The 21,883-nt window shown below is 43.0% G+C and overlaps 1 protein-coding gene across 1 annotated transcript in view; it reads left to right on the forward strand.

Annotated features, from left to right (window-relative positions):
• The window catches only part of ARSK (arylsulfatase family member K), a 57,107-nt gene extending 37,647 nt beyond the window's left edge, over window positions 1-19,460 (forward strand). The window contains exons 6-8 of the mRNA XM_077817204.1: window positions 4,784-5,008; window positions 17,976-18,200; window positions 18,753-19,460. Of these exons, the coding sequence (XP_077673330.1) occupies window positions 4,784-5,008; window positions 17,976-18,200; window positions 18,753-19,033 (731 nt within the window). The 3' untranslated portion in view covers window positions 19,034-19,460. The remainder of the gene's footprint in view (window positions 1-4,783; window positions 5,009-17,975; window positions 18,201-18,752) is intronic.
• Window positions 19,461-21,883: the final 2,423 nt, after the last annotated feature.

The raw sequence follows: 21,883 nt of genomic DNA on the forward strand, positions 1-21,883 counted from the left end.
TACACACAAAGCATGAAAAAATACCTCCTCCCATCCCACTCTCCTGCTGGTAATAGCTTATCTAAAGGGATTACTCTCCTTACAATGTGTATGATAATCAAGTTGGGCCATGTCCAGCACAAATCCAGGTTTTCTCACCCCCTCCCCCCCACACACACACAAACTCACTCTCCTGCTGGTAATAGCTTATCTAAAGTGACCACTCTCCTTACAATGTGTATGATAATCAAGGTGGGCCATTTCCAACACAAATCCAGATTTTCTCACCCCCCCCCCCCCACACACACACACACAAACTCACTCTCCTGCTGGTAATAGTAAATGGTAAAAAAAAACTATGCTGACAGCTTGTGCCACACGCTCTCTAAGAAACTGCGGAATCACCTGATCAACATCCTCTACAGCAAACAGGGAAAGATTAAGAATGAGCTCTCAAAAATGGATACTCTCATAAAAAACCAACCTTCCACACAAACTTCCTCGTGGCTGGACTTTACTAAAACTAGACAAGCCATTTACAACACACACTTTGCTTCTCTACGAAAGAGACTAAACTTTCTAAACTTTCTAAACTACTACATGCCACAAGGGGCTACAGCAATGATTCCCTCAGCCCACCCAGCAATATTGTTAACCTATCCAACTATACTCTCAGCCCAGCAGAAGCAGCTGTCCTATCTCTGGGCCTCTCCTTCTGCCCCTCCACCCCCACGAACATGATACAGTTCTGTGGTGACCTGGAATCCTATTTTCGACGTCTCCGACTCAAGGAATATTTCCAACATACCTCTGAACAACATACTAATCCACAGAGACCTCCCTACCAACACTACAAAAAGACGGATTCTAGGTGGACTCCTCCTGAAGGTCGAAACAGCAGACTGGACTTCTACATAGAGTGCTTCCGCCGACGTGCACGGGCTGAAGTTGTGGAAAAGCAGCATCACTTGCCCCATAACCTCAGCCGTGCAGAACACAATGCCATCCACAGCCTCAGAAACAACTCTGACATCATAATCAAAAAGGCTGACAAAGGAGGTGCTGTTGTCATCATGAATAGGTCGGAATATGAACAAGAGGCTGCTTGGCAGCTCTCCAACACCACTTTCTACAAGCCATTACCCTCTGATCCCACTGAGAGTTACCAAAAGCAACTACAGCATTTGCTCAAGAAACTCCCTGAAAAAGCACAAGATCAAATCCGCACAGACACACCCCTGGAACCCCGACCTGGGATATTCTATCTACTACCCAAGATCCATAAACCTGGAAATCCTGGGCGCCCCATCATCTCAGGCATTGGCACCCTGACAGCAGGATTGTCTGGCTATGTAGACTCCCTCCTCAGGCCCTACGCTACCAGCACTCCCAGCTACCTTCGAGACACCACTGACTTCCTGAGGAAACTACAATCCATCGGTGATATTCCTGATAACACCATCCTGGCCACTATGGATGTAGAAGCCCTCTACACCAACATTCCACACAAAGATGGACTTCAAGCCTTCAAGAACACTATCCCCGATAATGTCACGGCTAACCTGGTGGCTGAACTTTGTGACTTTGTCCTTACCCATAACTATTTTACATTTGGAGACAATGTATACCTTCAGATCAGCGGCACTGCTATGTGTACCCGCATGGCCCCACAGTATGCCAACATTTTTATGGCTGATTTAGAACAACGCTTCCTCAGCTCTCGTCCCCTAACGCCCCTACTCTACTTGCGCTATATTGATGACATCTTCATCATCTGGACCCATGGAAAAGAAGCCCTTGAGGAATTCCACCATGATTTCAACAATTTCCATCCTACCATCAACCTCAGCTTGGTCCAGTCCACACAAGAGATCCACTTCCCGGACACTACAGTGCTAATAAACGATGGTCACATAAACACCACCCTATACCGGAAACCTACTGACCGCTATTCCTACCTACATGCCTCCAGCTTTCACCCTGACCACACCACACGATCCATCATCTACAGCCAAGCTCTGCGATACAACCGCATTTGCTCCAACCCCTCAGACAGAGACAAACACCTACAAGATCTCTATCAAGCATTCTTACAACTACAATACCCACCTGCGGAAGTGAAGAAACAGATTGGTAGAGCCAGAAGAGTTCCCAGAAGTCACCTACTACAGGACAGGCCTAACAAAGAAAATAACAGAACACCACTAGCCGTCACCTTCAGCCCCCAACTAAAACCCCTCCAACGCATTATTAAGGATCTACAACCTATCCTGAATGATGACCCAACACTCTCACAAATCTTGGGAGACAGGCCAGTCCTTGCCTACAGACAGCCCCCCAACCTGAAGCAAATACTCACCAGCAACCACATACCACACAACAGAACCACGAACCCAGAAACCTATCCTTGCAACAAAGCCCGTTGCCAACTGTGCCCACATATCTATTCAGGGGACACCATCGCAGGGCCTAATAACATCAGCCACACTATCAGAGGCTCGTTCACCTGCACATCCACCAATGTGATATATGCCATCATGTGCCAGCAATGCCCCTCTGCCATGTACATTGGTCAAACTGGACAGTATCTACGTAAAAGAGTAAATGGACACAAATCAGATGTCAAGAATTATAACATTCATAAACCAGTCGGAGAACACTTCAATCTCTCTGGTCACACGATTACAGACATGAAAGTCGCTATTTTACAACAAAAAAAATTCAAATCCAGACTCCAGCGAGAAACTGCTGAATTGGAATTCATTTGCAAATTGGATACAATTAACTTAGGCTTGAATAGAGACTGGGAGTGGCTTAGTCATTATGCAAGGTAGCCTATTTCCCCTTGTTTTTTCCTACCCCCCACCCCCCAGACATTCTTGTTAAACCCTGGATTTGTGCTGGAAATGGCCCGACTTGATTATCATACACATTGTAAGGAGAGTGATCACTTTAGATAAGCTATTACCAGCAGGAGAGTGGGGTGGGAGGAGGTATTTTTTCATGCTTTGTGTGTATATAATAAGATCTTCTAAACTTTCCACAGTATGCATCCGATGAAGTGAGCTGTAGCTCACGAAAGCTTATGCTCAAATAAATTGGTTAGTCTCTAAGGTGCCACAAGTACTCCTTTTCTTTTTGTGTATGTTGAAAGATGTTAATAGCGTTAAGACCTGGTAAAAGTCAATGGATATGCTAAGCACCCTTCATTCAGGCTAAACAGTGGAGCAATTAAATAGCCCTTTGTTTAATGATGGCTGAAACAATAGAAGCAACTGCCCAAGACACAGACATCATGGCAATGCCAAAGTAGAAACTGAGCCATGTGACACAAGTGGTTTCCTGGCAAGCAATTGCAAATGTAGGGGCTGGGGGTATTGATTAAGTGTCCTTGTGTGTGAAGGAACCAGAAAAGAAGGGAGAAGGCAAGCAGACTACAAAGAAGCAGAGTGAGTGCGACCTTAGGAAGAAGTCATAAGAGATCTTTTGGGAAGAATACTCACTGAAAAGGCAAACTTAGATTTCTGCACTAGGAGATTGCCTCCTGATTGTTTTCTACTGTGTTCAAGGAAACAGAACTTTGGTGCAATCCTATTTATTTACAAAGATTCTACACAAACAGACACCTGACTCCTCTCATTATTTCTTCTCCAAATGGAAACAACCTAGCAAGGCCCCAAATATTAGCTAACTGCTTGGGCTAACAGGCAGCAGTTGTGACTATGAAGTAGACAACAAAATGACCTATGCAAGGCTCCCATGTTTGTCCTTGGATATAATAGCAACATATTGAAAATTACAAGAAAAAATAAGTTAAATCTAAATAAGCATGCAAGTTTTCCATGGTTTGTTTTAAGATATATATATATATGCAAATCCGCCTTAATTTACTGTGTTTTGTTTCTTCACTTTAAAAAGTGTTATCTAAAGAACAAGAATTCTCAATAAATAGAAGAGTTACTTAAATGATTTTTGTGATGTTAGAATGATTAGGTCATATATAAATGCAAAGGACCAATCCTGTGGGTCACACAGGCCTCTCATGGAGAAGTAATCAGGCCTCCCAGGACCTCTGATCCTGAAGCGATCATGCTGCTGCAATACATGGCGCAGGGTAGCTTTCGACTAGAGCCCCTTTTCTGTAAGGTACATAATTTTAAGCATGTGAGTAGTCTCATTAAAGTCAGTGGGATTACTCATGCTTAAGGTTATGCATATGTAGGTACCTTGCTGAACCATGGCCATGCTGAACCATGGCCATCCCTTCTACCGCGCTTCCATTGATCCTGCCCCTCTTTCTCTCCCCGTTGCGCAAATCTGAGGCTGCAGTAGCTCCTGTGGAGGTACGTGCACAAGAGAGAATGAAAAGCCCAGTGACTGGGATAGGGTGAGCGCTCAATCAGGACCCACAATATCCAGTGCTTTTGGTGGGGGCCTCTGCTGTCCCAACTGCCCTTGGTATTGTTAGCTGGAATGGGATCCCATCCAGAACTGTGCGTGGCCTCCTTTTGTGAGGAGGGAGTGCCTCTCATCCCTTCAAGATGTCCTTGGTGGTGGTTCAGCCCCATCTCCGAGGCTGGGATTCACAGTCCCCAGCAATCTCAGACTATAATGGATATTGCAGTGAGGGGTGGAGTCTCAGGCTTTGCTTTCAGTGGGAAGGAAAGGAGCTCCAAGGCCTTTGAACAGCACCCCAGTTGCTAGTAAGGGCCCGCTCCCCTCAGGATTTGCATGCTGCTCTGCAGGTGCAGAAGCTTAACATAGTATCTGAACATACTTTTTTCAAGTCTCTCTTTTGTTGCAGGTCAGATCATTTCAGCTCTAAGTGATACAGGACTTCTTAAAAGAACCATTGTTATATTCACAGCAGATCATGGAGAACTTGCTATGGAACATCAGCAGTTTTATAAAATGAGCATGTATGAAGCAAGTTCCCATGTTCCTCTTCTAGTTATGGGGCCAAGCATTAAAGCTCATCATAACCTATCAAATGTGGTATCTCTTGTAGATATTTATCCAACTATGCTTGGTAAGTAACTTGATTCTATTTGAAATAACTGAAACTTTGAGATTTGGGTATGAATTGGTGGTGGCAATAGTAATAGCATTATGTTTAGGGTTCTGTTGTGATAGGTGATATACTAACATAGTAAGATATGATGCCTCCTCTGAAGAGTTTACAATCAGATTTAACACAAGATCAACAAGTGGTGTAGGGATTAAATAGAGGGATTGAAAGAAGTGGGATAAGGGTAACTGTGATAGGAACATGTGGTCACAAAGACTAGCAATGAATGCAATCCGTTCGTTTCAGGTATTTACATTTTTTCCTCTTTTTTTTAGTCTTAAGATGTAAACACACAAGAAATGTTATGGATCTCAGTAATCCCTACTACCTACCTACTTGACCATTGACTGTAAGCATCATAGTACAAGTGGGTCCTGAGAAGGGATTTCAAGTCCAAGTCAAGGTAGTGGCTTTACTTACTAGTTTGAGGACGATATTCCATTTATAAAGGACAGCATGGCAGAAATGTAAAGGAACTTGTGAAAGAAGTGGACTAATAGGAAGATTGAGGTGGGCATCATGAGCTGAGAGGAAGGTCTAGGGGTGATGTAGTAAAACCACAAGAGTGGCTAACTGGGAGGCATAGTATTATGAAGCTTCTTGAAGATGAGGACAAGAACAGAATTATCAGACACAGATGAATATGATTTGTTGGGGAAGAGTCAACACAGCTTTTGTAAAGGGAAATCATACCTCAATCATTTATTAAAATTCTTTGAGGGTGTCAACAATCATGTGGATAAGGGTGATCCAGTCAATATAGTTTACTTGGATTTTCAGAAAGCCTTTGATAAGGTCTCACACCAAAGGCTCTTAAGGAAACTAAGTAGTCATGGGATAAGAGAGAAGGTCCTCTTGGATCAGTAATTGGTTAAAAGATAGGAAACAAAGGATAGGGATAAATACTTTTCACAATGGAATGAGGTAATTAGCGGGGTCCCTCAAGGATCTGTAGTGGGACAAATGCTATTCAACATGTTCATCTGGAAAACAGCATGAACAGCAAAGTAGCAAAGTTTGCAGATACAAAATACTCAAGATAGTTAAGTCCAAAGCTGACTGCCAAGAGTTATAGGGGGATCTCACAAAACTGTACGACTAGGCAACAAAGGGCAAATGAATAATAGAAGTGTAGGACTGGAAGGGACCTCAATAGATCATCTATTCCAGTCCCCTGCACTCAAGGCAGGACTAAGTATTGTCTAGAGACTATCCCTGACAGGTGACTGTCTAACCTGTTCTTAAAAGCTTCCAATGACAGAGATTCCCCAACCTCCCTAGGCACTTTATTCAAATTCAGTGTTAAGTGCAAAGTAGTGCACACTGTAGTTGGGATGATTTTTTCCTCATGGGTTCTAAAGTAGCTGTCACCACTGAAGAACGCGGTTGGAGTCATTGTAGATAGTTCTCTGAAAACCTCAGCTTAATGTGCAGCAGTGGTCAAAAAGGCTAACAATGTTAGGAACCATTAGGAAAGGGATAGCAAATATCATAATGCCACTGTATAAAATCCATTGTACACCCACACCATGAATATTATGTACAGTTCTGGTCACCCCATCTCAAAAAGGTTGTAGGAGAACCTGGAAAAGGTTCAGTGAATGGCAACAGAGATGATCATGGGTATGTTATGGCTTCCATAGGAGGACAGACTAATAAGATTCAGGCTGTTCAGTTTAGAAAGGAGACTATTAACAGGGGATGTGATAGAGGTCTATAAAATCATGAATGGTGTGGAAAGAGTGAATAGGAAAGTGTTATTTACTCTTTCCAATAATATAAAAACTGCACATTGTTCCCCAAATCCTCCTACCATCCACAAGTGGACTAATAGGAAGATTAAACATGTATAGATGCACACTGAATCCATACTTAGTGCTCGCCTGGGGATGTTGGGCAAAGCACATGTTGGGCTTTGAGCTACACCTCTACTCACCCATTTTGTAGTGTGGATACAGCAAAAGCAAAAGTACCTGGGATTGTGTTTAGATAAGCCTCCACTGCCATTCCCACAATTCCCAGTACCTGCATGCTCTGGCCCTTTAACCTACCCACTTCATTGTCACCCACTATGTACCAGATGCAACTGCTCGTTTATACACAGTTGCTCGGCATTTAACCCTTCATTTCCATGCGACCTGCTTGTTTCTGCACAGCTCAACTGTGCCTAATAGGAAGAGGCACATCATCAGCATCATGTTAGGTGGCTGCAGGAGTACTCCAGAGTTCTGGTTAACCTCTAGTGTGAGTACAGCAAGCATTATGAGTTTGGGAGGAGTATCCAGAACATCCATGTATGAGAACATCATGAAGAAGCTGTCAGAGATGGGCCTAACTGGATTGGAGTGCAGCACAGGGAGCACATCAAGCACTTAAAGCTGAGGATGGCAACAGCAGATCTGGCAACTCCCTATCTATATGCCCTTTCTACAAGGAGTTTGGACCGGGTGCTTGCCACTGCCCTGAGCTCACAGCCCACCGTCCTTCTTGACATGCTTCCGAATGCAGATCATCTTACTTTCAGACCAGAGGAAGGGGGTAAAAAATCTGGGGATGGCACTGGCTGACATCACAATGAACTCCCATAAACAGATTGTGGAGCAGGAAGCCCAGGATCAGTCCATGTGGCCGGATGGGTGAGTGGGTGTCCTGGTGAATTTTCAGAGGATCTGTTCTGAGATCGGCCCAGGGAACAGTCCGGAGAGGAAGCAATGCGGGACCAGGAATTGGATCCATAGTCTGGTAAGTGCAACCCATCAACTTTATAATTACCATGTGGGAAATTGTAGCATAAGAGTGGGATTTCAGGATTATGACCAATAAAATCATTGTTATGGAGGATATTACATGGGATGGGTTTATCTTTGGGTGAGGGCAAAAGCCACCCTGCTTTGTCCGCATCATGTGTGATCTAAAGTGATTCTAAGTATTGCCCGGGGTGGGAGGGTGATTTAAACATATATCTAGTGATTCTTAACTATTTTTTAAAAAGAGTAATAGCAAATTATGAACAGTAACAGGCTTAGCAAGCATGATTACATATCTTTCAATATACCACTGTCTGCAACTCAATCACCCCAGTAGCATTAAAGCATTGTCCCAGACAGTATGGATTATAAATCCCACTGGCTGCATTTAGTACTAAAGTCCCTTGTGGACTTCAGTGCTTGGCCGTCTGGTTCTGTCCATTCACAGCACGCTGTCTGGGCTGGGGTTGGGAGTGAAAACAGTTCTGCTCTTCAGAACTCTCTGCATCCTACTTCAGCCTCCTGATAACATTTGCCTGAATTTTCCCCCACTTCTGGAAGATGCTTGAGAATTTTTCATACAGGAGAAATTCAAGCGGGTTTGTAAAATTCCTGGTCAGGCAAACTTCCAGTGGCTGCCTACATAACTAACCAACCCTCTCCATGCTTTGATCTGCTGTTCAATCACCAGGCAACCACAAAAATCTCCCTTGCTTAGATAGATGGGTTTCTGCATGTAGCCTGCAAAATTTGTTCGTCTTTCCAAATAATAATATCCTCCAAGGCTTCCCTGGCCTGAAAGAATATTGAAACTACTACTGGTAACAGAGCCCTACCCTCACAACCACCTCCTGACATTTTTTGTAAAATAACAGTTAAATCTGAAAATCTTACCATGGTTTGTCTTTTGTCTGGGAATGTTGCTAGAAGAAGCTTCTGAATACATCAGTGTATGAAGATGATGAAATAAAAGCATATCAGGTTGAAAAAAGTTTCAAACCTTGGCCTCATTTTGATGCAAAACATAAAGTGGGACGGATTCTTTCCTTTCTCCCAGCCCTCTGCCTCCCTTGAAAAAATAATAAGCTCTTTCATTTTCTTGACAGGCATTTCCACTTCAGCTGTACCAACATTACCACACTGGACTCTTGGGGATAGAACCCTTAACCAGCATAGGAAGAAAAAAAGGTCAGATGAGATGTTCTGTGACATGCGGTACAAGAGAGAAAAATACCAAAAAGCAGAGGAGTGGGAAGAAAGAATGCTCACCCAATTCCTCAGACATGAGCAGAGGAAAAGGGCTCAAGCCTAGCTTCTGTTAGACCGACAGTTCACCATGATGGCCAACAGGGTGCAGCTGCCAGTATCCGCACCACAGCCACCTTCATTTCCAGCTCTGCTGTTGGCTTCTGTACCATCACCAGTGCTTGCACACTCTTCTCTGTGGTACCACATCTTGCAGCCAGTGCAGCGACTGGCAAACTCAAACTGACCAACCAGTGACCAGCTCTACGAATTGGAATGGGCAGATGTACACTATGTACTCCACCCCTGTACAGTGCAGTCACCATGTTTGGCCAGGGAGGAGAAAAACAGGAGGCACACTTGACATCTAGTTCCACTACCAGCAAGACTGACTGTGGAGCTTGGACTTCAGTTAATTGTACTGTTTCACAAACCATTAGCATTTTATTTAACTTTGCACATTTGTCAATAATTGTTTATGGCCAGTGAACTGGTATGCTTGCAATGGCTTTACTATTACTTTGTTTTGTTTTCTTTGGGTTTTGTTAATAAATGGTTTGGTCGCACAATTAGTTGGTGTGTGTGAGTGCATGGAAAAGGAGGAAGAGTCAGGAAGTCGTCTCCAAAGCTTTTGATAAAGTATCAGTCTCTTATCACATAAAGCCAATATTAAATATACAATAGCAAACCAGGTTATACATCAGTACAGAGCCTTTCTGCATCACAGGTTCCCAGCACAGCATCACTGGTCCATATCCACTCACCCTGAGATGCTAGATGTGGCACGAAAGGCATCCCCATTTTCTCATGCTTGCCTGGACCCATTCCTGGTGCTGATCAATGCACTTTCTGGTTTCATATATCAAGTCTGCATATATCAAGTGTCTTAAGACTGTTCCATGTGAAAATTCTTACTTTTAGCCTTGCAGTGTTGTGTAGCGCACAGCAGGCCACAATAATTTTGAATGGTATTGGCCACACAAGCATCCAAATGTTTTTTGGCAATGCCATCTTGCCTTCTGCCTGCCAAATGTGCACTCCACCACTATCCTGTAACTGCTAAGCATATAATTAAACCTTCTTCCGCCAGGTCCTCTGAGGTCAGGGTATGGTTTCATGAATCATGGTAAGAAAGGTTTAGCAGGTTCCCCTAAAATAAAAGTAGGCAGACACCCCATTGGTAACCATGCCATTTAGAAGGAATAAGGTCCCTGCTTGTGCAAACAGGTAAACACCAGATATCCTCAATACCCTAGCATCATGCACCTGTCCTGTATTTCCCATGTTGATGAACCTGCTGTTGTGGTAGTCCAAAGCCTGTAGAACCAGGGAGTAGTATCCTTTGTGGATGACATTCACTTGCCTCTTTTGGCAGGCAAACTATGGGCACATGCATGCCCTCAACGGTCTCAGCAGTTTGGGAGCCCCATTCTCTGAAAGCCAGCTATTATTTCAGACACATTAATTATGCCCATTATCTGTGGGCATACTACTTGTGGACTGGTATGGCCTCCCTCATTTGCATGTCCTGGTGCTGGAGGGTCAAGGCAGGCTCCACACTCAACTCCATGAAGGTCTACAACTACTTTCAGAAGTGCTGGAACCACTACTGGTTATCCCAGGTCTGCATGGTGATCTGATACCACCACAATGTGCTACTTGTTCTGCACTGGAAGCCCCAGCCTACATTTGGGGAAACTGCTGCAGTTGCAATAAGAATCCGGTCTCTCCAGTCTGCCATGAATATAACCTCCTTTGGGTCCCACTGCCTTACATATTTCAGAAACTGCTGCTGAAATGTCATCCAGAATCTCACAGAACATGTACCCTGATACATAAATACTTCAACCACCAGCAGGAGCAGCTCAGTTGATGGAATCCATGACATGGCCCCCCCAGCTAGAATGAACAGAAGTGACGAGTGTGCAGAGCTAAAAGTGTATCAGCTAAATGTGTTGGCAAGCTAAAACCACTTCCACACAGGAGTCTGGGAAGAACAAATGCTGCCACAATATACCACAAATCCTAGAATAGCTCCAGTTGGTAAAGTGCTAAGAACCATGGGCTGTGTTCCCAGAAATCTTAGTGCCAAACACATGTAACTGCCATGCTAGTGTGGATTTGGCTACATGGGGTAATGGGCACATGGACACTCAGGCAGGCTTAGCTAACACGTGCCCATATGCGTGCAAACCAGGACACGGGCGCTGTAGACATACCCATAGAGACAGGCTGAGATGCAGCATTAGATGAAGGGAAATAAGTCAGGAATGGGACAGTAGGTGGTAGGTGAAGTTACAGAGAAAGATTATAGAAGGGACAAGAGTAGCCCTAGAAAGTTGTAGCCCTGTGAGACTCCACTAAAAGTGGAGGATGGGAGGAGGCAGATCCACTAGAATAGGTGCTTAGAACCAGAAGATAATTATGAAAGCCAAGGGAATAATTTCAATATTTCAAGAATAAGAGGATATAATTACTCCTTTTGACACTGTCAAAGGCCAACAAGGCTGAAGATGAAGTAGATCTGGCCATAAAAAAAAAACTTTCAAGATTTTGGTGAGAATAATTTTAGTGGAACAGAGGAGATAGAAACCAGATTGGAGAGGGTTTAGAGTAGAGATGAAGGAGATGAATTCAAGGCAATGGTTGTAGATGCCACATTCAGTGAAATTGGAGGAGAAAGAAAGAAGAGAAACCTGCAATGTGGGGAGAGGCAGGTCTGGTCAAATGTGGGGTTTTTGAGGAAAGAGGAGATGAAGGCACGCTTGTATTTTGAAGGAAAAGGCCAGAAGATGGAGAAATTGAGGAGGAAAGGAAGGCAAGCAGTGAGATTGGGAGCAAAGTAGGTCAGGAGTTATGAGAAGATGGGTTCACTGTGCGAGGTCCTGAACCTGAGCCTGCAGGCTGCTAGCACATCTACAACCTGCCTGACTGCTGTACTAGTGACCAGAGAATTGGGACCCCTCAAGCCTTCCACTCCATTAACGGTACTGCCCACAGAAACCTGACTGGAGAATCTCTGGAGTCCCTGATAGGGCTGGGTTCACTAGTTAAGCCAGATCAGAGACTAGAAGTTGTCTGTGCAACAAAGTGGATCCTGGCTTGCTTCTGCTACAGACCCTGCCATCCACTGCCTCATTTCTGGCATAATCTGTGTTTCCTAACTTCAACCCAACCCTGTTCCCGGCTCCTGCCCTCAGCCTCATTCCGGTCCCTCAACTCTATTGCCCTAGTTTCTGACTGCTCCAGCTCTAACCTTATTCAGCTTTTTGGCTTCTGACTTAATAGTGACTCTTGGCTTTAGTTTGTGTTTCCAGTCTGACCCCAGCTCTAATGCTAGGCTATGGTTCTATAGCTTCAGACTTTCAACTTTGACACCTGGCTCTGGATCTGCCTCTTGGCCTCTGGTTCCTGAACACTGCACTGACCACCAAACCAGACCACCCATGTCCTGGGCACTGACACCAGTCTTCCACAGACCCTGACACACTGGATCAAGCAGAGAGGTTAGAGGAGAGCAGATGAGACCTCAATGTTGAGCGAGCATCTGTCTTGGTGAGTGGGAGAGTTGATCTAGCTTTGAAGATCAGACTTGACAGATGATGAAGCTGGTAGGATGAAAATGGTACATGGTTATGAGCTGGAGAGCCAGGTGTCAAAGTCAGAGAGGAAAGTGGATGGGGAAGAGTGGGGTGGACTCTGACAGCAACATTGAGGGGAGAGGAGAGTCAGAATGTTGTCCAATGTTGTGAAAAGGGATAGGAGGGAACGGGTAGAACTGGCAAAGTTGTTGAGAGAGAAGAGAAAAGAAAGTACACAAAGATGAGAAAGCACCTCCTTATAGTCTGTTGTTTCTCTTCTGTTCTGCCACTTCCACTTCTCTCATGTCCTCCTATCCCTCTGCCCTCAACATATTTCTCACATCTCACCTCACTGTTTTGTCGCCCTTTCTCCTCTGCCCATTGTTGTCTTTTCCTTAATGAATTGCATATGTATTAAAAGTGCTGACCTGCCAGCATTGTAAAGTGACTGTGTTCAAAGAACAGGTACAGCAACAGAAGCACAGTGCAAACACACCAAAATTTCCCTTTTAATTGGTCTCTGAAGAGACCCCATTCATGGGTGAGAAGATAGGTCAGTTTTCATGCTAAATGAAGCTTGGGACTCTCTTTAGTGCTAATTGTAATAGCAATTTTTGTGATCTGAACTCTTGTACTGTAGATACAGGGTGAGACCACCAACACATTTTACATTAGATCATCGAACAGCCATCAGATGGTACTGATAGTCAATTCCTACTGGAGACTGAAGTCTCTCAATCCTATGACCAGTCCCCTGTGTCATCCATTTCCACGATATGGTGCTTTTTGTAACATAGGAACCTATTCAATAGGGATTAGACTATGACACGTAGACCTTCAAAACAGCCTTCAAATTATAACTTTTCAGTCACTTTCACCTTGATTCAAATTCTAACTTGGGACTGTGGAGGAATTGACTCACTGCTGGCATGCCCCCTCATGGCTGGACATGGTATAGTTGATCTGTCATACAGTGACGCCCTGCCAATGGCTGCTTCAGCCCTGTGGTGGTCTCTCTTGCGACTCAGCCCTGTGGCCAGGTCACACTTTAGTCCCGCTCCTTCTAGGGAACAGAACAAACAGTCCAATGTCCACACGAAGGTCTTTGGCCCTGATTCTGGGCCCCATGGTCCTCACATTGTTCTCCCAAGGCTCTCCGTCATCATGTCCCCTACTCAGGGACTTCATGCCATCTTCCCTAGTAGTTGTTTTGAAAACCCACAGTGCTGGGTTCCAGTCCAGATACCCTACACCTGCAGTCAAGATCTGCTCCCAGACTTCCTGCTGCTTCCTCCCTACACTTACCACATCCTCTTTTTTAGGGTGTCTCCCCACAACCTCTCTAAGTTCATCCTTCTTTTGGGACCTAGATTTGCAAGGCTTTCTCCCTTGGAATGCCCCCAACAAAATCTCAAACAAAGTACCAATTTAAATCAACTTCTGCCCTCCTCTGGCTTAATCCGTCATCCCTCTTATATTTCCCTTATTATTGCCTCACTGAATGCATCCCAGGAAGTCCCAATCCTGCCCTTTTATCAGGACTTACCACTGGAGCTTGCTGCTCCATGTCTCTTCTAGCCTCCTGCCAGACTTCCCTATTCCAGCTTTCCCCATGGTCTTCCTACTTTACCCTCTCAGTCTCTCCACTCTAGAGTCCTAGAGAATGACTGCAGAGTTTCTGTCTGCAGCCCCCTTCTGGTCGGTATTTCCTTTGTTTGTAGTCATCTCTCAACTCCTTTCCTAGCTGGACTTCAGACATATTTAGGCCTGGTCCACAACCCAGATGCAGCCAGATGGCTTAATTGTCCTCTCAGACCAACATCAGCCCTTTCAGAGCCAGGATAGGATATATACCATCTTAGGGACTGGATGTAAAAGAGCCTGTGTTCCAGATTTTGATCCCAAAAATATATTAACAGATTTTAAATCCCTCCCTTCTTGGTTGTGTCTGTCACTCCCTCCAAATAATTTATTGATCCAAGTGTTTTAAAATCCTTCCTTTTCAGTCTTTCTTCTTGAAGTTTGTATTTTTAAAGCTCTCTCCTTCCTGTTCTCTCACTCTACTTCTGCCAATTCCTCCTTCCTGTAATCAGTATGTCAAAAATAGAAACATAAATGAAGTAGAATTAAATTATTCAGGTGACTAAGAAAAAAAATAAGGAAGAAGCATCTCAGTCATCTTTTAACCTTTCCTTTCTGGCAAGTGATGAAACAACCCATGCGTCTTTGGCCATTACAAATGTAATTGCTTGGCTTATATGGTCACAAGGAAATATCCTCTCTTCTCGAGATACCATCTTATCTAAATACTTTGTTTTCTGAGAAATTGGAGATTCACCCCTTGCCTGTCTGACTGATTTGAGGGTAAATTGCCCTCAGTACAGGATGGTACAGAAGGTCTTGAGTGACCCTGGCAGAAACTCTGTGTTAGGCATAATTTCCCTAAGATTGCAACTTTAGTTCCATCCTTTAACAGGGTGGGACATGCACTTCCCTCCAAGTGGCCTCAGCTTTGCTGGTCAGCATGGAGGTGGTTTGGGGGGTGTGGCCCAGCCCCATGGGGGAGGCTACAGCTATTGAAGATGTTAGCCTTGAACACTTCTTGATCTTAAAGGAATGCAGTGACTACAGTTCCCACTCCTTGCACAGAAGTGTAAGGCAGCAGGGCTTATATCCCTTGTGCACTCATTTAGGGCTGGGCATAGTCTGGCCCAAAGACTGTCGGTTACTGGTTTACAAAGATACCACTTTTCGTCCTACTGCTAAGTCCTACTGCTGCCTCCATGAAGCCGCCTGTTTACCATAGCAGGAGGCAGATCTACAGACTGATGCACAGCCTACAGAAGCAATTTAACAAAGCTAGGAGAGGAGAAGAAAGATGTTAGATGCTAATAAGAAAAAAAAGTCACCAGTATGGGCTATATACATACAGTAAGTGCCATTAGCAAATGAAGTGACTACTCCATGTACCTGCAATAACCTGTGCATAAAACAGGAGATACACTACTGCAGGCCACTGGGAAATGGAAAACACAGAGTTATTAATGACACATAGTATGATAAAAATAGTACTACATTCTTAATAGACACTTTGGTGTTTAGATAGCATGGGTGATATGGGTGCCTCCTAGAGTATCAATGCATCTTTGCACACTCCTAATCTAGGCCTGCTCTGGTGGCTGGAGAGTCTCCTAGTATAACTTAGCTCTTGTGGGGAAGCCTGAGTTATGGCAGCTGACCTGGACTGCACCCTGCCCAGAATCCCTTTTGCACCATGTGCTGTTATATTGCTTCCCAGGGTTATGACTCTGAGGCACCTAACTACTACTTGCCCTTAGTGTGAAGCAGTCTTGTCTGTGCCTGCTGAAACCAGCAGCTTCTGGCAGCACAAGCACTGACTTCCAAGCCTCTGCAGGCCTTACTTTCTCTGTGCAGGTAGTGATAGGCACACACCAACCACTTAGTTTCAGAGCACTCCTCGCAGTATCAAGGCCCTTAATCCACTGAATACTCACTCACAGAATTACCAGGCTCACAGCTCCCAAAGGAACAGTACACATCATCTTGTAACATGCAACCCTGGATCACCACTTTGGTTGATATCACAGCACTTAAACTTATTCTTGTTTTCACTATAAATATATCTATTATAAAAAAAACAGAGATTCAAGTGATAGTGAAAAGAAAAGGAGTACTTGTGGCACCTTAGAGACTAACCAATTTATTTGAGCATAAGCTTTCGTGAGCTACAGCTCACTTCATCGGATGCATACTGTGGAAAGTGTAGAAGATCTTTTATACACACAAAGCATGAAAAATACCTCCTCCCACCCCACTCTCGGGAGGAGGTATTTCTTCATGCTTTGTGCGTATATAATAAGATCTTCTAAACTTTCCACAGTATGCATCCGATGACGTGAGCTGTAGCTCACGAAAGCTTATGCTCAAATAAATTGGTTAGTCTCTAAGGTGCCACAAGTACTCCTTTTCTTTTTGCGAATACAGACTAACACGGCTGCTACTCTGAAACAAGTGATAGTGAGTAAGAGAATTAGAAACAAATAACATATTAAACAAAATTATAACACCCTGCAGACTGTATAACTAACAGATTAATTTCTTGTCTAAAGACGCTTGTCTCACCTAAAGTTCTCTTCAGTGTTTTCAACCAAGTCTGCTTGAGACCCTTTTTCATGAAGCAAAACTGCTGTCCTTTTTCTTCCTCAGTAAATTGTGCCCAGGCATCTCCTTTGTCCCTACCAAAATACTCAGGCAAATGTTTGAAGAACAACTCTGGATAGGGTTCTTCCACCCCATTTTTTCTCTTCCTGTTAGTTTCTTTCTCAAATCCCCACAATTCTTCATTTGTATTCAGTTCAGACTGGTGATAGGAAACCCACTGTGAATCAGACAGTACTTAATTTACATGTAAACAGATGGATAAACATCTCCTCTCTGACAGGAAGCCTGTTTTTCACCTTTGCTCGTGACCAGTCCCTAGCCACAGACATTAAGAAGACATTTTCCATATATATGTATACACACAACTCCTTACATAGTATCTGTACATACATTTCACAATGATACTGAGTGACACCAACTTTTATTCAAGATCTTGCATTACACTGTTTTGCTGAGCTATAATGTAAATACCAGAGGGAGGAGATCCTGTAACCGCTATGTGCCCCTTGTCAGTTGGCACTAAGAGGTTCCTGAGTCAAAGCTGTGGCCCTACCCTTGAGAGACCCGTTTTGCTCCCCACCCAACTTCCAGCATGGGATTGCAAGGAGATGGGTGACCTTGGGTGAATCACTTCAGCTCTCTGTGCCTCCGTTTTCTCATCTGTAAAATGGGAGTAGTGATACTGACCCTTTGTAAATAATTTAATTTACTGCTGAAAAGCACGATATAAAAGCTAAATAATATTAATGTAGTGCCTGGGCCAAGTGAATCCTCCCCCAATCCCATATGGAGTTTTTAGGGCCCCTTTACGTTGCTCTGGTCTTTTCATATGGCATAAAGGGACCAGAGTGTTCGTGGATATCACCTCAGACGTACAAAGACAAAAGAGCATGACATGAACTGCAATACGGGCCCTCTAAGATGGAATTCACATTGCTGTGACAACCATATTTTAGAATTTCCTTGCTTGTTGTTTTATGCCTCAATAATCTTCCTTTTAGTGAACCTCTGTGTTTCCGTTTCCTAACAGGAAGTATAATTAGAGGGCATGGTTTAACACACTAGTATGGTCACTGTTCAGGTAACTAATAATTTAGTGTTTTGATATAATGTTCATTATCATTACTAGAGTTAATTAAAAGAAGGCTTAACTATGTTTATATCTTTGTTCAGATATAGCTAGAATTCCTATCCCGCAGAATCTCAGTGGATATTCCTTGATACCATTGTTGGCTGAAATGGCAGAAGATGAAGTTTCATCCAGAAGGCTGCACCCCCCATGGGTCCTGAGTGAATTCCATGGATGTAATGTGAATTCTTCCACCTATATGCTTCGAACTGACAAATGGAAATATATAGCATATTCAGATGGGCATTCAGTACCTTCTCAGCTCTTTGGTATAGTAACCACGTTTCTTCACTAGATATTTTTAGGTTTCAGAGTAGCAGCCATGTTAGTCTGTATCCGTAAAAAGAAAAGGAGTACTTGTGGCACCTGAGGGACTAACAAATCTATTAGAGCATAAGCTTTCGTGAGCTACAGCTCACTTCATCGGATGCATACTGTGGAAAGTATAGTGGGGACATTTTATATACACAGAGAACATGGAACAATGGATGTTACTATACAGACTGTAACAAGAGTGATCAGGAAAGGTGAGCTATTACCAGCAGGAGAGCGGGGTGGGGTAGAGGGGGGAACCTTTTGTAGTGATAACCAAGGTGGGCCATTTTCAGCATTTTACAAGAACAGTAGCGGGGAAGGTTCCCCTCCTCCCCCTTCCCCCTGCTCTCCTGCTGGTAATAGCTCACCTTTCCTGATCTAATAAATTTGTTAGTCTCTAAGGTGCCACAAGTACTCCTTTTCTTTTTATAGATATTTTTAATGGTTCTGTTTTTACCAAATCATATCTTGGCAAATTGCGCTTAACTGGTTTTTGTTTGTTATAGATCTGTCTGCTGATCCAGATGAACTAACAAACATAGCTACAACATTTCCAGAAGTCACACATTTCTTGGACAAAAAGCTTCGCTCCATAGTAAACTATCCAAGAATCTCTGCCTCTGTGCACAAGTACAACAAGAAGCAATTTATCAACTGGAAACAAAGTTTGGGACAGAATTATTCCAACGTTATAGCTAATCTCAGATGGCATCAGGACTGGTTAAAAGAACCAAGAAAGTATAAAGATGCAATTCACAGATGGCTCCAAATGAACACTAATGAATAAAGTAACTGCAACAAGGGATTATTGACTGCCCTTATAGTAACAATTTTTATTAAATGAGCGCAAGGAACGCACTCAGGAAATGAAAATATGCAGTTGTAATTGCAACACTATTTGTTTGCTAATTTAAAATAGCAATCCATGAAAATAAAGCTCGCACAAGCTTTTATATCCTTGTTAGCAAGTTAAATGTTTGTTATATAACTGACCATGATACCAAACCTAGCTCCCATCATGTAAAATTTAATATCTGTGGGGGTTAATCGATTTTTAAGAATACATGGGAAGGAAGTACACATACATCAAAATTGCTTTCTATAAAATACTGTGTATTAAGAAAATACCGAATGTATTAGTCAATTAATATTTAAGCAATAAAATGCAAAGCAGATTTTGCATGTGTAAGGACTAATTAAAAACTGAATAAAGACCTCAGGATTTGATCCAGTGGGATACAGATTATAGTGAAATATCGTAGCATCCCAATAGATTTTAAAATAGTAATGAAAAAGATTCCCCAACCCACTCGCCCCACACACACACACCAGAGAGGATGTAGAGCATCAAAAAAGGGTAATAACTAGTGTTGGTCTGAACAAAAATTCTGAGGCTATGGTAGGTACCTGAGTAAACAACTAACTCACTCACTGTCTGTGACGGGTTGGATCACAGTAACCCCGTTGAGGCTGCTAACTGATGTGCCAAGACTACTTCTGCCCCTGCTTTCCCTGCCCTCCCAGCTTGGGACTTCAGCGCCCAGCCTGGTTTGAGCCAGACCCGCTAGCCTGCTGCAAACCCAGACCCAGGTCTGAATCACGTCCCCTAACAGTTCTAGGCTTAAACTGAAAGCAGTTAAGAAGTGTTCCTGTTTTTAACACTCAGATGCCCAACTCCCAATGGGGTCCAAACCCCAAATAAATCCATTTTATTATACAGGGTAAACTCATACATTGTTCACCCTCTATAACACTGATAGAGAGATATGCAGACCTGTTTGCCCAGGTATTAATACATTCTCTGGGTTAATAAGTAAAAAATGATTTTATTAAATACAGAAAGTAGGATTTAAGTGGTTCCAAGTAGTAACAAACAGAACAAAGTGAATTACCAAGCAAAATAAAATAGAACACGCAAGTCTATGTCTAATACAGTAAGAAAACTGAATACAGATAAAAACCTCACCTAGTAAGCTTCCTTTTGCAAACTAGTCACCTAGTCTGAGTCCAACAATCACTCACACCCCCTGTAGTTACTGTGCTTTGTTCCAGTTTCTTTCAGGTATCCTTAGGGGTGGAGAGGCTATCTCTTTAGCCAGCTGAAGACAAAATGGAGGGGTCTCCCTGGGGTTTAAATAGACTTTCTCTTGTGGGTGGACTCCTCTCCCTGCCCCTGTGTAGAATCCAGCTACAAAATGGAGTTTTGGAGTCACATGTCCATGCACGACTCAGTTTTTATAGGCAGCAGCCATCGCCCACCTGCAATCTTGAATGTCTCCAGGAAAACTTCTTATGTGGATTAGAGCCTTCCAAATCCATTGTGCGTTAAGTGCTTCTTGATTGGGCATTTAACTTGCAAATTCCTTTCTAAAGAAGTTGACCAAATGCCTTACTAAGGTTATTTAAAAGCAAACAAGTATACAGTCAATATGCATAACTTCAAATACAATAAAGACACATACATACAAATAGGATGAATAGATTCAGTAGATCATAATCTTCAATAAATTGGTTAGTCTCTAAGGTGCCACAAGTACATTTATGCTGGAAATGGCCTAACCTGATGATCACTTTAGATAAGCTATTACCAGCAGGACAGTGGGGTGGGAGGAGGTATTGTTTCATATTCTCTGTGTATATATAAAATCTGCTGCAGTTTCCACGGTATGCATCCGATGAAGTGAGCTGTAGCTCACGAAAGCTCATGCTCAAATAAATTGGTTAGTCCCTAAGGTGCCACAAGTCCTCCTTTTCTTTTTGCGAATACAGACTAACACGGCTGTTACTCTGAAACCAATCTTCACAGAGATATGTTACATGGCATATGTAGCATAGAACATATTCCAGTTATGTCATATATACATTCATAAGCATATTTCCATAAAGCCTTATGTGGGGCACTGTCAGACTCTCTCTCTCTAAATATGTATGTGTATACACACACACACAAATTAGAGACCTCTGGTTCTCTTTCCTCTCCTAATGAACTTTGATGGCCAGTTTTCAACTTCTGTTTCTGGGGCCTCCTATCCAGTATGCAAACTTTGCATATAAATTGCAGAGCAACAAATAGCAAATATAAACACCAATTTTTCTCTACATGTGACAGGAAACTACAAAGCACGAAAGCCAATGTTTGTGAATAGACCTATTCATTAACCATCAACTGTATGCTGTGCACTGTATAAAACAGACAGTCTGCCAGGAAATCTTACAGTCTAAGGTACCAATTCTCCATGCAAGTGGACACTTACACCTGTATGCATCTGATTGCAGAATCAGGGACTAAAAGATAAAAGGAAGGAGATGTGCTGCAATGGGAATCCCAAAGAAAAGATTAACTTTGAAAATGTCAATATTTTTAAATCACTTCTAGTAGACCTTACAGAAAATAATCAGTCTTACAAAGAAATGGAGCGTAGGTAGGAAAATTGACTGGCAACTCTAACCTACTCTGTTTTTTTAATGAAATACATAATTACATGAACATTTCAAAGTGCACCTTATTCTTTAAGCTAATGTACATGCAGCTGCTATAGTAACTATTCAAGATCACATTATGCTTCAAATTTAAGAACTCTCGGAATAGGAATCCATAATAAACATTTCAACAGTAAAATTAAACTGGCAAAGATAA

Source organism: Eretmochelys imbricata, chromosome 5 (genome assembly GCF_965152235.1).
Source record: "Eretmochelys imbricata isolate rEreImb1 chromosome 5, rEreImb1.hap1, whole genome shotgun sequence".
NCBI classification, from domain to species: domain Eukaryota; kingdom Metazoa; phylum Chordata; order Testudines; family Cheloniidae; genus Eretmochelys; species Eretmochelys imbricata.